General features: G+C 35.6%; 1 protein-coding gene across 1 annotated transcript in view; it reads left to right on the top strand.

Moving 5' to 3' along the window:
• LOC101350239 (ovostatin homolog 2-like) overlaps window positions 1-11246 on the top strand; it is a 54541-nt gene extending 43295 nt beyond the window's left edge. The window contains 10 exon segments of the mRNA XM_012558716.2: window positions 1868-1942; window positions 2794-2956; window positions 3754-3968; window positions 5111-5320; window positions 5746-5870; window positions 7054-7144; window positions 7524-7596; window positions 9402-9410; window positions 10060-10149; window positions 11085-11246. Of these exon segments, the coding sequence (XP_012414170.1) occupies window positions 1868-1942; window positions 2794-2956; window positions 3754-3968; window positions 5111-5320; window positions 5746-5870; window positions 7054-7144; window positions 7524-7596; window positions 9402-9410; window positions 10060-10149; window positions 11085-11134 (1101 nt within the window). The 3' untranslated portion in view covers window positions 11135-11246.
• Window positions 11247-15963: the final 4717 nt, after the last annotated feature.

The following is a 15963-nucleotide window of genomic DNA, read 5'->3' as shown; positions in this document are numbered from 1 at the left end:
GTTCTTCCGTAGACCCAGTCCCTCGAAGTAGATAAGCTGGAAATAGGAAAAAGGAGAGAGAAAGTAAACCTAGAGAGAAAACGTAACTTTGGAATCACACAATACATTAAGAGAGGGGAACTTGAGAAGGTAATTCGTTCCTCTTCTTGGATGACAGGAAAGTTTGGGAGGAGTATTTAGTAACTGCTGTTTCAATGAAGCAAGCTCTTCCAATACCCTCTCAAAGAAGCGCATAAGGGCCAAGCCTGCCCTAAGCCAAAATACAAACTAGGTGAAATGTGTCCTTGGCTGTCCCCTCCCTCTTTCCTTTCCCTGTCCATATTTATATAAATCACTGGGCATTCTCCTTTTCTTCTGACTTCCTCTCTTCGCAGATAGGAAGTGGTCTTCAAAGTAAATTTACAGCGGAAAATCAGATATAACTAAAAGATGCAGATAGGCTGTCCACTTCCAACCCATCTTTTGTGTACTTTATTTCCTTAACCTTTGTGTTTCCTTCCGGATGTTCAAAACCCCCTACCATATTTTAGTATGTCCTGGTACACCCTGAAATATCCTGGGCTTGTCAAATCCTCTGTGTTCATCTTCATAATCACCACTCCTATTCTTGGATTTTGGAATATAAAACTGGTGAAACTTATCCACTTCAAATATGACACCTCCTTATGGTATCTAATTTAATGAAAATTGTTTCAAATTGCTTTACCCTTATGTGGTGAGGGGAAATGTCTTTAAATTATTCCAAACCTTTCCTTCACAATGGGAGGACCCTGATGGAAAAAAGCCCTGGTGCCTACCTAGGAGAATCACAGACTTTTCCATGTTCTCTTCTAAAAGACCTTCTACATTTTTTTTCTCTTATTGGATTCATTACTAATCACTGTTTTGGTTTGTTAAGCTTATCCAATCCTTTTTCCATACTGAAATGTGTGTGTGTGTGTGTGTGTGTATGTTGTATTGTGCTGTGTTGTGTTGTGTTATGAGGGAAAAAGAAGCAAGGAACAAATGAAAACTTACAGTGCAAAGGAATGGTGATACAACTTGCTATAATTTAAGTGTGCTTTGGGCCCCATATCTTATTTTAGGTTCTACCATCTGTAGTTATTTGCACCTTAAAAACTGAGCTTCTCAGAAATATTTGTTTTCTGAGGAAGAAAGAAGCTGCCTTTTGATTAAATAGAGAAAATTAGAGATTTGGACTAGAATCGGTGGATTCCAAATGCCAATATGCATGCTATTTGCATTAAAATTACTAGAATATCGACTAAAATTCATTTCCTTGTATCTTATTCCTGACTTTCTGAATCAGAATCTCCTGTGTGGATTCTGGTGTTTAATTTTTAAATTCCTTGGGGAATTTTGACACACGGTCAGTTGACAAACCACATGATTTATACATATCTTTCTAATTTTACACTGTACGAACTCATTAGACTTGACTTGTAACCTTCCAGGATACCTTTCTGGGGATGTTCAGGAAGCTTCACATCAACTTCCTGTCTCACCTCCATCAGAAATTCTTTGTTTGCTTTTTTTAAGTCTATGTCAAATAGAGTCAAATACTGTCATATGAATAGCCTGGAATGCATGCTTAATACTGGGTCATGTAAATACGATTATATATATCATTAAGTATACTTGGGATTAATTTTATTATGTTTTATTTCATTATAGCATTGGATCTTGATGAATTACTGCTAAGTATCAAAGCTATTAATCATCTAACTTAAAAATTACTTGTTCTTTAGTGTCTTATGAGTAATGCTTTTCTTTCCAGTATTTCTTGTATACTTAGTTTCACTTAAGAGCAACAGCTATTATTTTGTACTCTATTGTCTTGTATGACTCATTAAGCCTTTGTTTTTAGGGTGGAGATGAAGAGGACGTTTTACTCACTGCCTACATTGTTGGAGCATTTCTTGAAGCTGGGCTCAATTTTACTGTACGGATTCCCATCATCTTTTGGTTTCAGTCAGCTAAATGCACATTCAACAGACTATGAGTTCAAAGTCATTTGAAATTCTTAGACTGGGTGAAGCATCAAGATTACATTTTGCTCATTACCACCCTTTGAATTTATGCAATTCAAACTTTTTGTTTGGTAGATACCTATGAGGAATACTATTAGCCTTTCCCTAGGGATAATACACATGTGCACACATAAACATGTTTTTCATACAATTAAGTTATTTATGTATCTTGTGAAGTTCAGCCATAAATTCAAATTAAGAACGCCTGCTCCAAACATGGCCATAACCAAGTATTCTGTGTCTCATATAAATTCAGTGTGTAAACATTTTCCACTTGAGTGTGGTTCATCCTAGCTACCTCCCAATACATAGGTCAGATAATCTGATTCTAAAATCTACTCCTAAACTAAGATACTAGGAATTTTCAGGATTATTAGTATACCTCAAAAATCTTCTTTAAGAATGTAAACCTCTATTTTAGGTATTAGAATAAAATGTCTTAGGTCTAATAAGAAACATGTATGCTTTGCCACATAGAAGAAATTTGTATTATGAACTAAAATATTACTAATCAAATGTAGAATCCTTCATTTTATTACTACTTAAATTTTATTTCTAGCATACTAATAATGCCATTTCAAATTTATTTTAACAATATTTCTGAACTTTAATATGTGTGTGTGTATGAACAGGCTTGTGTGTGAAAATAAACATCAAGGATATATTACTATATACATTACAGAGAATGAATATTTTAGATATTCAGCAAATTTATAAAGTGTTCAAGTATTATTTTAAAATATATGATTCTTCTCCTGACTAGTTTCCTTTTCTATGAAACAGGCTTTCTTGCCTAGAGGAGGCGTTGGAAAATGGTGTCACTAATGGCTAGAATCATGCAATTCTAGCTTATGCTTTTGCATTAGCTGGAAAAGAGGAGCAAGTGGAATCTTTACTCCAGATCCTGGATCAATCTGCAACAAAAAAATAAGTAATTACTGTTATCTACTTTTGCTGAAGAGAACAAAGTGATGAAACTTACTTAGCAATCATATAGGAACCCGCTCTTCACCAGTCTGTTTCTATTTATCTTATGGAATTTCCCAGTGGCCCTTGTCTTGTTACCTAGTGCTGCCATTCCAAAAAAATACGCAAGTGGGTGGCTTTAGAGAACAAGTGTTCATTGTCTCACAGTTTTCTAGGCTAGAAATGCAAATCAGGGCATCAGCTCTAGGGAAGGTTTTGATCTTCATGGCAGTCCCGGGTGTTCCTTGCTATTCCTGGACTGCTTATAGATTTATCTTCACATGCCATGTATCTTCCTCCTGTGTGTGTATCTCTCTGTGTCTGTTTTCCCTTTTTATAAGACTTCACTTAGAAGGGATTAGGTTTAGGACTCACCCTACTCCAGTATAACCTCATTAACATAACAAAAGACAACTTTATTTCCAAACAGGTCCTATTTATAGGTACAGAGGTTAGGACTTCCATATTTCATTTTGGTGGACACAATTTAATCCATAAAAGCCTTTATCTTTAAAGATCATTATATATTTTCTATTTTCCTGTTTCTGTTTTCTGCTAGTTTCTTCTCAAATGAGTGAGGTAAGGGAAATCAAGTATGGTGACTATGCCATAGACAATAATAATGCTTGCAAAACTCAATCACATAACATTTGTAACCCTAGGAAGTTGCTATTTGAGGCCAAGAATGGAATTTGCCTCCTTCTTATTTGTAATCAGTACTCTTTATAGAGACTGTGTGAAAATTCTCCCTTTTTCTCAGACACTGTGATATATTGGGAGAGAGCAAAGAAGCCCAAGACAGAAGAATCCCCCTCTTTCCTTCCTCGGGCACTTTCTGCTGAGACTGAGAAGACCTGCTATGTGCTGCTGGCTGTCATTTCCCAGAAAACTCCTGACCTCACCTATGCTAGTAACATTGTGCAGTGGCTTGCGCAGCAGATGAATTCCCATGGAGGCTTCTGCTCCACCCAGGTGATTGATGTGGGCTTAATCATAACAATATGTGTAATGCAGAAAAAGCTACTCTATAATAATCTATATGATCACTGTGAGGTAGAATATTTGATATTATAAATCCTGCTTTATTTAGTCATCAATTATTTATTGGGGGCTTATTGCCTATCAGACACTCTACTAGAAAGTCTCTGTATGCAAATAAATAAAATAAGGCCCCTGTTTCAAGGAGTTTATGCCCTCTTTCTATTTCTGCATTTACCCAGTAAAAATAGAATGTAGGTCTAGAGAGATTGTAGTCATAAGTACCAGAGTTGATGGTACATTAGCTGTCTGAAGACACTAGGGTCAAACTGCATGTCAACCAAGAATTCATTTTTTGCAAATGACATGTTCTTCAAAACTGAAAGATTTTTCTCTATTTTTGTGGTCTATACATTGGGAAGTAAACCCTGGTGGCATAGTGGTTAAGAGCTACAGCTGCTAACCAAAAGGTCGGCAGTTCGAATCCATCAGGCACTCCTTGGAAACAATGCGGTAGTTCTACCCTGTCCTGTAGGGTAGCTCTGAGTTGGAATTGACTTGACGGCAACACGATACATTGGCAAAAGCAGATGAATGGAATGTGTAGCAGGAAAAATGAGTATAATTTATGTCTTTCCTTATAGGAAAAAAATAAAAATGCAAGAAAATGGAGTTTCGTTCCCAGGAAGAGAGTCATCACTTCCTTCTCTTTTTTCAGGCTTAGTTTCTGAGTACAATCATCTCAGTAAATCTCCCCAGCATCCTTTCCTTCTTCTGACTTCCCTTCTTTGAAGATGATTGGGTATGAGCATTATCCAAGGAAGCTCTGAGGTCACTGAATTATATAACACCTTAACTTTTAGAAAAGATTTGACACTATTTCCAACGGCAGAGATTATACTTTATAAAATCCTTTAGAAAACTAAAAGCTAGTTAAGACTTGTTGAATTAAAATTAATTTAAAAAGAAATCACTTTCAAGCATATGCAAATGTATTTTTCTGTTGTCCAGGATATTGCTTGTTGGTGTTGTGTTGATTTGTCTTGAGAATATTTCTGTGGATTGACTTAAAGTTGATGCTCAAATGATGACTAATAAAAAAGAGCTTGGATCATTGCTTGTACTGTTTTGTGCAGGACACCACAGTCTGTCTTCTTGCCATAACCCGCTACATGAAGCTCACCTTCTCGGATGATCAAAACACTGTCACCTTTAGAAGTGAAGAATCCAATGAGATTTTCCAGGTTACCGGTGACAACCGCTTGCTCGTCCAATGTTCAGAACTAGCAAAAGCGTATGGACAATACACAGTAGATGTGGAAGGACAAGGTTGTACATTTACCCGGGTAATCTAAATCTATGTGAGAGGGAAATGAATGTCTATCCTGTAAGAGTAAGGCTATCTGTTAAGTTATTTATGAAGTGTTATCTTGCCACTTTTCATATTTTCCATGAATATCTCTCCTCTTTTCCTCATTGATAATTTCTAATCAATAGCTGAAAAGGCTAATTATTTTATGAAGAGGTACTCCGTAAATTATAGCTGAGTAATTAGGCAGTTTCTTGAGGAATACTACTGCTAGAAAGCATTCTGATATCTTCATTAAATTATGTTGTTAAAGATTCTTGTGTCTTCTGAAAACTAAGCAAATTCATTTTGCCTTATTCCCTTATGGTAAAGATGGGAACTAAAGTGCATTAATAATAAGTCCTTAAGTTTTTACTGTAGGATTCATGGATACGTTTTCTTATTATTTTCTATCCATTCTAGGCTACCCTTGGATATAATGTGCTAGTATCTAAGAAGGTATCTGGATTTTCCCTTTCCTTGCAAATAGTAAAGAAAAACTCCTCAGATACGTTCCAGGCTAATTATGACCTAACAGTGACTTTCAAGTAAGTGTCACGTTTTGATATCAGCTCCCAGGTTAGAGAGATGGTAATACAGCAAAAAAAAGAAAAAAAAGATTTTAAACAGTAGTAAAATAACAATTATGAATACTGGTAAGTATAACAGGATCCCTGGTGGTACAGTGGATAAAATGATCGACTGCTAACCAAAAGGTTGGTTGTTCGAAATCACCAGTTGCTCCGTTGGAGAAAGATGTGGCAGTCTGCTTCCGTAAAGATTTACAGCCTTGGAAACCCTATGGGGTCGCTGTGAGTCGGAATCGACTTGACGGCAGTATTTTTTTGGGTTTGGTAACTATGACAGTGAACACCGCCACTTAGTACGTCTTAAGCTAAGTCAGAGCTAGACTTATGTAAGTATAACTTGAAAGATTCTGCCCCACCAACATTCCAGCAATATTTAGACTTTGTTGAACAGAAGCACTGGCAGTTTTGGACAATGGAGAGGATAGTTTTATTCCTACAGACAAGCACAGATGGGTCTGTGGTATAAAGCTCACAAATATTTATTTTATAACTCTACAGAACAAAAAATTTAGATTTTTCTTCTTCAGAGTAGATAAACAAAATAATCCCCTTGAACTGAAATTTATTTCTAGATTCCAAAGGGTTTTAGCCTTAGTCAATACATGGAGAAACTTTGAGTAAAAGTAGTTTGGGAAATTTGAGGTAAGATAGCAACTAAATACATTGTGGAATTCTTAACTTCTTGTCCCAACAACCCTACCCAGAGGCAGGGGCATAACCTAGAAGATCTCTTGGGAACATGCCTACTCCGTGATTCTTTCAACTTTCTGCTTTTTAAACAAAGATCTCCTTTAAGTGTTGTGTAAATCTAGAACTAACATAAGCTTATGTAATAAAAATTTGTAAACTTTGTTTATAAGTTCTGACTTTGAGGCCTTAGATAAGCTTAAGAGCTGGGGTTTGGGGAGATAGATTCTAGTTCCAGATAATTATTATTTGCTCCATCTACGTTACTTTGTATCATTTCATCCATTGTCACTCTGGATGCAACTATATTCAGTTGCTTGAGAATGGCTTTCTTTGGCTCCTTCCTCTTTAACTTTTGCCTTTCCTCTGGACTTCTAGCCAATTGGTATCTACCGACATACCATCTCCATCAAGAAAACTAATGGGTTTTTTGTTTCGTTTTGTTTAATTTCAGCTACACTGGAATTCGCAATAGCTCCAATATGGTCATTGTTGATGTAAAAATGCTGTCAGGATTTACTCCAGTCATGTCATCCCTTGAGGAGGTAAATAATAGCTCAATCTTTCGGGACAGAAAAAGAATATAATGTATAAATAAAATAATTGGTTAGCAAAACTGAACCACGGCACTCTTCTTTTAAAAAAAAACTTACTCAGGGTTCACATTTATATTGTCGCTGTAATCCTTCAGGGATGGTGTTCTTAATTTGTAGCAAGTAACATTCATTTTTCATAGTGCATAATTTATTCCTTTATTTAGTTTCTACTTGTGCTTATGAAAATATCATGACACTATAGGATCATTCCATAAAATATATTCCTGAAAATTGGTTAAAAAAAAAAGTATGAATCATTCAGTTCTGGAATAGTATTATCATTAGTTCTAATGTCTATCCCCATCACCCCCTGCCAATTTCTTCAAAGCTTGAAAACAATGGCCAAGTGATGAAGACTGAAGTCAAGAGTGACCATGTTCTTTTCCACTTGGATAATGTAAGTTCCAAAATAATTTTTGCTTTTGTGTTTTTTTTTTTTTTCCTCTGAGAGTAATTGGGTGCTTCTATTTGTTATAGATATACCTGATAGGATTTGTCAAAAATTAAGTGACATTAACCCAATCATAAAATGAGCAAAGGACTTGACTAGACGTTTCACCAAAGAGGTCATTCAAATGGCCACCAAACACGTGAAAATATGTTCAGCATGATTAGCCATTGGAGAGATGCAAATCAAAACCACAATGACATACCATTTCATTCCCGTTAGGATGGCTGGTGGTGCAGTGGTTAAGCATTCAGCTGCTAACCAAAAGACTGGCAGTTTGAATCCACCAGCTGCTCCTTGAAAACCCTATGGGTCAGTTCTGCCCTGTCCCATAGGGTCACTATGGGTTGAAATCTTCTCAACAGCAATGCGTAAGGTGGCTAAGATTTAAAAACAAAAACAGAAAATAACAAATGTTGGCGAGGATGTGGGGAAATTGCAACCCTTATCCATTGCTGATGGGAATTCAAAATGGTACAGCCTTTGTGGAAAACTGTGGTGGTTCCTCCAAAAACTAAAAATAGAACTACCCATATGACCCGGCAATTCCACTGCTACTATATACCCAAAAGACTTGAAAGCAGAGACTCAAAAAGAGACTTGTACACCAATGTTGTAGCACTATTCACATTAGCAAAAAGGTGGAACCAACTTAAATGTCCATCAACAGATGAATGGATAAACAAAATGTGGTACATACATACAATGGAATCTTACTCAGCCACTAGGGAAAATAAAGTCTTGATGCATGTTACAATATGGATGGAGCTAGAAAACATTACACTGAGTGAAATCAGTCAATCACAAAAAGACACATATTGCATGACTTCACTTATATAAGAAAACAAGAAAAGGCAAATCTATGGAGACCAAAGTTTATTAGTGGTTACCAGGGGCAGGAGAGAGGGGGAAACAGGGGGTTAATAGTGATGGAAATATTGCATTGATTAAGGATAGGGTTGCACAACAGATTATTGTAATTGCTGTCAATAAGTTGTACACCTGTAAAAAGTTGAATTGGCAAAAGTTGTGTGATAGATATATTTTTACAACAATGACAAAAAGAAAGGTTCTGCTGAGACTGCTTATGTACAACCAAAAACCTCATGTGATTTGGTTTCTTGGTTTGGAGGTTTAGGGTCATGGTTTCACAGGATATCCCAGTTAAGTGGCCTAATAACATGTTTTTAGTGCTTCTGTTCTACCTCCTAATTCATTGTGTAGTGTTTGGGGTCTTAAAAGCTTACAGGTGACCATCCAAGACACAATTGGTCTTTATTCACCTGGAGCAACAGAGAAAGAAGCAGAGTCAGGAATAGAAGGAAGATATGGAATCTGTGGCTAATTGCCTCCATGAACAACTACCTCTTTTGCCATGAGAACAGAACTGGATGGTGCCTGGCTACCATTACTGAACATTTTGATCAAAGAGTCTATATAAGAATCCTGATCAAAAGGGAGAAAATGAACAGAATTTCAAATTCTCATGGACTCCAGAATTTCTGGAGCCATAAAGGTTGGATGAACCCCTGAAACTCTTGCCCTGAGATAATCTCTAAACATGAAATCAAAAATATCCCCTGAAGTCATCTTAAAACCAAACAATAGTTTAGCTTAACTAGTAAAAAAAGTCTGCCTTGAGCATTATGCTCTTTTAAGAACTATTTATATGGGATCAAACTGACAACAGCAACTCAGAAGATTAGATAGGAACCTTAGGGCACAGTGAGTTTATGTTAATGGAGGGGGAGAACTCAGAAAAGGAGGGTAAGAGTAGTTGCACAGCTCAAAGAATGCAATCAATGTAGTTAATCGGTACATGCAGAAACTGTTGAATTGGTGTATGTTTTGCTGTGTATATCCTCAATAACAAAATAAATACAATTTTTTAAAAATAAAGGAATATTAAAAATTGACCATGCTCTGTCCCATTAATCATCTTCTCCCTATTAACTCTGAAGTTATTTCATATATGCCTTGGCTCCCTGACTGGATGCTTCCTAAGTTTAGGAACATCATCTCTTTGTTTTTCATTTCTCATAGGATTGAACATAGTCAGGTTACAGATTAGATGTATAATTCTCTTATAGTTTGACCTGAACTCCAATGAAGGGTGGGTGACATGAGTTTTAGAACCATCCTTTCTATGTGTGCATCATTATCACTCCCATAAATGCCTACATTTTACTCTACCGCTTATAACTAAATGCCTTGTACCTCAATGTATGCACTATAACAACACTGTATACAATTTAGTGCTAACTAATTATTTTGCCATTATGTAAAATTACGGTACCCTGGATTCATTTACTGGGTAGATCATGATTCTTTTGGAAATAATTTGTTCAGTGAATTTCTTTTTGCAGACCTGCTCTGATGTATTTATAATTCATGTCTTTACAGGTTTTTGGTACAGCAAAGAGTTTCACTTTCTCTGTTGAGCAAGGCAAACGTGTGTCCAACATTCAGCCCGCCTTAGTCATGGTCTATGATTATTACAAAAAAGGTAGGCAAGCAGCAACCATATTCTGAGGCTATTGATCATGATGACCACATCTGAGAGCCCCTGAGCCATTAAATTTTCCAGAACCATCCTCAGTCTACAAAGACTAAACAATATATGTTTTTATTTTGTATATTGAATTTTTCCCCTCCATAATATATCTTTGATTGGGCTATTTTCTAGTTACTAGAATTTTTCAATACTTAAAATCCTTTTCATATAATGTGGAAGGGCTTCCTTTCAACTTAAAATATAAACCATGCTAAGCTGCCAGGTCATTTTGTTATTCTTTTTATTAATGCCAAGATTTACATTTTCATGCCACTTCTGTGGAATTTGATTTAAGAAGGAGAGTAGTCTATATTTGGGAATGTTATGGAAAATTTTGATTTCTTATATCTTAGATTCCAAAGCAACTACTAAAATTTTACAGAGACCATGGTGTCCCTGGGTGGTGCAAACAGTTAACACTCTTGGCTGCTAACCAAAAAGTTAGAGCTTTGAGTCCACCCATAGGTGCCTTGGAAGAAAGATCTGGTGATCTGCTTCTGAAAAATTAGTCATTGAAAATGCTATGGAGCACAATTCTACTCTGACACACATGGGGTTTCCATGAGTAGGCATCAACTTGATGACAACTGGTTTTGGTAGAAATCATAAAAAATTTTCTCTGGAGGGTAAATGCTATTAATTCCTTATTGTTAAAACTTGCCGAGGAATATTTGAATTCTGAATCTATTGTTTATTATTTGAACTTATTTCATCAAGTGCCTTAAACTTTAAGGGTATATATCTGGATTAGTAAAATAGGAGGAATGAGTGACTACCGCAAAATTATTGGGAAGATTAGACCTAATGTGTGTATATTGTCTGACATAACCTTAGTGTAGAAAATTGGAGCCTTAATAAGGATGCACTTCCTCTTTATTTTCCAGAAGAATATGCTCTTGTTTCTTACAACATCAGTACTATTTCGGTTTCCCAGTGAAACAAAACAACGCACAGGAAAAGTTAAGACAATTACATATTATAGACCTTTGAAAACACACCTAGCAAGAAAAAGAAAACCTAAAGCAGACAGAACAATGGATAAAACAAAGAGAAATCCAGTAATTCACATGGTTCATATAGCTGTGTGCACTATATGAGTATTTTGATTAATCATTATGATTTTGTAAATTTCTTTAAACTAGCTTTAAAGAATGTACAGCTATATATGTATCTTTTATCACTTTCTCACTTTGTTTTATAAGCTGATAGGTCATTATATATATATGTACATGTATTTATACCTATGAGCTCAAATATAGCAAAGATTATGAGGATGATGCAGGACTGGCAATGTTTCATTCTATTATACATAAGGTTGCACCTAATCACACAAATTTATACCTATACATCTATATGTTATATGTGTACGTGTGTGTATATATGCATGTTTGTACATCTATATTTATATCTATACATACACACAATTTATTTATTGTTTATGTTACTTTTTAAATCCCATCCCAGTGAAAAGCTATTCACTTTGAGCAAACTCATTCTTCTATATCAAATCTGGGAGAGAACCATGAACCACATCACATCTGGAACAATCTGCAATCTGCTATAACTTCTTGTCAGATTTTATTTCTTTATTATTCCATTAAATGCTGTGACTTTTCATCTGAGTCTATGATTTTCTTTTCTTCCAGTACTTCACTAGTAGTTTTTTATTTTAGAAAACTCAGGGCTTCATTTTATAACAACTTACTTTACTTTATTATTGTTAACTTTGAATTCAAGTTGTAAGACAATATGGCATACAGAATTTGGAATCTTCCAATATTCAGAGAGAGTGAGAGAGAGATAGGTTAAGTGTAAGTTGAGAGGAAGGAAACAAGAACAATAACAATAACAACAACAACCAAAAAAAACAAAACAGACCCTTCTCAGTGACAGCTCATCAAAGGGTAGGACAGAAAAAATACACAGCATCATTAGATAACTGCTTATGCACAAGATCAAAAGGATAATAGATTTTTTAAAATTATTTTATTGCTATGAACATATCACTTACTACTGATAAATAATACTCAGTGTCTCTCATTTGCCTAATTTAGAGCTACTGTTACAACAAGAAATTAATATTGACAGGAAGGAGGAAGGAAGTGGGGAAAATGGGGTTGGAAATAAAAAAATCTCTTCACTGACTTTAATCCAGATTTCTGACTCAGGCCTCTTTTGAGATAGGGCTACAGACAAGAAAAATCTATGAATAAATACTCCAGTTGTAGAGTTTAAAATTTGGAGACAGGGTCTTCTAGACTCAGTATGCAACAAATTAAAAATGTAAAGTATTTAATCACAGATATTTAGACTTATTTATTCTTGTAGTCTCCCTGCCCAAAGTGTGCTGCATGTAACACCTAAATTATAAGTGGGCTGTTAATAAATAAACTATCCTTGGATGGTGTAAGCAGTTAAGTGACTGGCTGCTAACCAAAAGGTTGGAAGTTCAAGTCATCCCAAAGTTGCCGCAGAAGAAAGTTCTGGTGATCTACTTCCAAAAAATCAGCCACTGACAACCTTATGGAGCACAGTTCTATTCTACACACATGGGGTCGCCATGAGTCAGAATCAACTTGATGGCCACCAATGACAATGTCAACAATTAATAAATGTTTATTAATTAATTACAGGTGAACAGCTGGTGTTAGTCCATATATGGTGTATTAAGAATTGCTTTAAAACCTCTTATTTCTCCTATTTTACTGTTGTAAAGAAAATCTGAATACTGTTTCATAGTAAAACAGAGAGGTTTATTAAGGGTTTCAAGAATGATTCAGATTGGGAACTGTGTGGCTCATTGAAATGAAACCAAAAAGTCCAAGGCACAATAATTACACAAACGTTTTTACAGGGTTTAGACAAAGAACATAATTTACAATATTCAGAAGTTAGAAGTTCACTTTCTCACAGCAGGGCTCAGTGATTGGATTAAAGGATATACATGCTGACAGCTGGGTCAGAAGACCGGTGACAGGACAGTATCAGCATAGAGCTTGTTCCCGTAGTCAGATAGCAAACAGGTTTTGCTAGGTATTGATTCATTCTCTTAAGACATAAGTTTCCTGAGATCGTATAGGGCAAGCGTTTCTTAAAGACATCACACACAAATCAAATTGCATTGTTTTAACACAGTAAGCAAGATAAGTTGAAAATAACTTGCTTGTGACAACATAATTTCTGAGAACATCCTTCACAAGGGGTTTTCAGATAAGTATTTGTGTCCTGATCCCCAATGGGAACAAGATGTGACTTCCTGCATCTGCGTGACTATAGGCTTTTAAGGTACATTTCTTCCACATCCCTACATGACAACAGAGGAAGAGGGTTTTCCTGACTGCTTATGGTGGCTTAGCAAGATAAGAAGCCCAAAAAGTTAGGCATTGTTTAGTAGTCAATTTTGATTTTTCTTAATTTAGCAGGGGTCCAGGTTAGTTCATGTTTTTTTAACTTTGGTCAAAGATTTCAATAAAAGTTTCTTTGACAATTCCCACCTTTTGATCAGGGATTCATTGAAGATCCCCTGATAAACTTAAAAGTCAATTTCTTTTCCATGGTCTTGACTTTTTAGTGACTGCCTGAAACAGTAAGCATTTAAGACCCCAGATGTCATGTGATAGAGATGGCAGAGCACCAGTAAAATTTTTTTCTTGCTATAGGGAGTTCTCATCTTCAGGGTGAGTTGGTCGCATGTCACTCACAAAAGAGCGACTCATCTTCTGCAAGGTTTTCTTGGCTGTTTGGGCAACTCCTGCTTTCTTCACCACGCTACAATAATTGTCTTTGAGGATGAAAGGGAGAATAGCTCGTTCCAGGAAGTGAAAAAACTAAACCCTGGGGAATACTGGAGAATACTAATAATTTCTACGTACATTAGCTTATGCATGAGCATTAATTAGGTTGTTTCTCTGGGAAAAAGCGTTAGTGGTAACTTTCACACTACATTTAACAGTGTCAATTATAATTACTATTAACATTAAAATCATGACACTAGAGAACAGAATTGACTTAATCCAGGCACCCACTCCACTGGGTAGCCAGCTAAAAATATCAGAAAAGGAAAAACTGAATTTGGTTTGTTCAGGTATGTGTAGCCAGGTGGCTTTTCATGGGAGACAGATGGTTTGATTTATTTGTTCAAGCCAACTTTCTGTCAAGGAGTTAGTAAAAATAGGTAATCATCCTAATCTTAGCCAATTCCATGTTTGAACACAAAAAGACTTTTTTCCTTGCAGGCATACTGTTAGATCACCTGTAAAAAATGTGTTCCAAAATCTAGGGTGGGGGTATTATATGAAGTTAAGCACTCATTTTTACACCTGTCTGGAGAGATCCAGGGTACTTTAGAATAATCTTTAGCTCTAATCTGAGTTTAGATTGAAACATGGGACCTGGGGTTAAGTCAACATCCCAGGAGGATGACATAGTCTTACATGGATGTTTTGTTTAAAGGTGAGGTTAAAATTAATGGTAGTAGGGGGAACAAAACTATAATTCAATATGGGAGTATATAATGGATCTGAGTTCTCATGTATATTTTTAGGTAAAGGATGGCAGATCCAGCACTCACTAAGATTTATGGATTGTGCAACTAGCTGAGCTAGTTTGACAAAGGTATTTTCATGCCAGGCTTCCAAGGTAACGGTGAGTTGTAGTAGAACGATACTTAAGATAAATTCCATAGTAAAGAAAAACTGCCCAGAAATAATACACTAGGGCAAAAAGACAGCAAATTGCAGCTTAAACAAAATAAACACTTTCAGTTATAGGACAGATGAAATATAAAGGGTATAATATTACTATCACTAAGAGTATTACCAATAGGCTAAGTACAGAAAGATAAAGTACTGACCCAATTTCTAAATACAACATGTAAGACTTCTATGGCCAATTAAGAAAAAATAAATAGTTAAGAATTGACAGTATAAATGGGGTACAAAGCCAAAACCCTCAAAAGATTATGACCAAAGTTATGAAGCAGAATATAAAAAGTTCGACAGTTCTTATCTCTCTATCTATCTATTAAAAAAGTGTAGTTTCCTGAACTATAATGATTAATTAAAATACAATAATAGTAAGAGATGATATCAATAAGCTCATGGAATTAACATACAAGGGGCATTAAAGGCAAGGAGTTTGGTCCTCCAGGAAAAGAACAATATATCAAAACAAGGAATGACTCCAAAAAATCATAAGCCAAAAATTAAAAAGAGTAGGAGAAAAGTACACAAAAACAAAACTCCTAGAATTTTCAGCTCTGATGTCTTTCATCAACCTAATAATTAGAAAAAAAATTAATGTGGATTTCAGTTTGAAACAGGTTGTAAGGAGTATAGCTATTCTATAAAAGTGGTGTTAATAGAAAGAGGTCTGGGTTCACAAGGGAAAAACTAAAATGTCAAATCAGGGGATTATATGCCAAAATTGCAATTTGATAGTGGTGAAAAGGAAGATTTGATAACAAAAAGGAAACCTTAAGAACTTCAATGGTATGTATCTGAAACATCTAATTAGTCTAGAAATTCCCAGCTATAGGTATAACTGACATCATGGAACATAAGACAAATAAGGTAGTTGGTCTTTTCAATCAACAATAAGCAAATGCATTAGGCAGCATTAACTTCCATCATTTACACAGGAAAAACATTATATCAAAACATGGAGGGACTTCTAGCAAAATGGCTCTCTAGGCAGAAGCACCATGCCATCCCTCCACAGCAAAGATCCAAAAAACTAAGCCAAACAGAGAAAACAGCAATCCTGAAA

Source organism: Trichechus manatus, unplaced genomic scaffold, assembly GCF_000243295.1.
Source record: "Trichechus manatus latirostris isolate Lorelei unplaced genomic scaffold, TriManLat1.0 scaffold00182, whole genome shotgun sequence".
In the NCBI taxonomy this organism is placed as follows: domain Eukaryota; kingdom Metazoa; phylum Chordata; class Mammalia; order Sirenia; family Trichechidae; genus Trichechus; species Trichechus manatus.
This window is presented reverse-complemented; position numbering and strand designations above follow the sequence as displayed.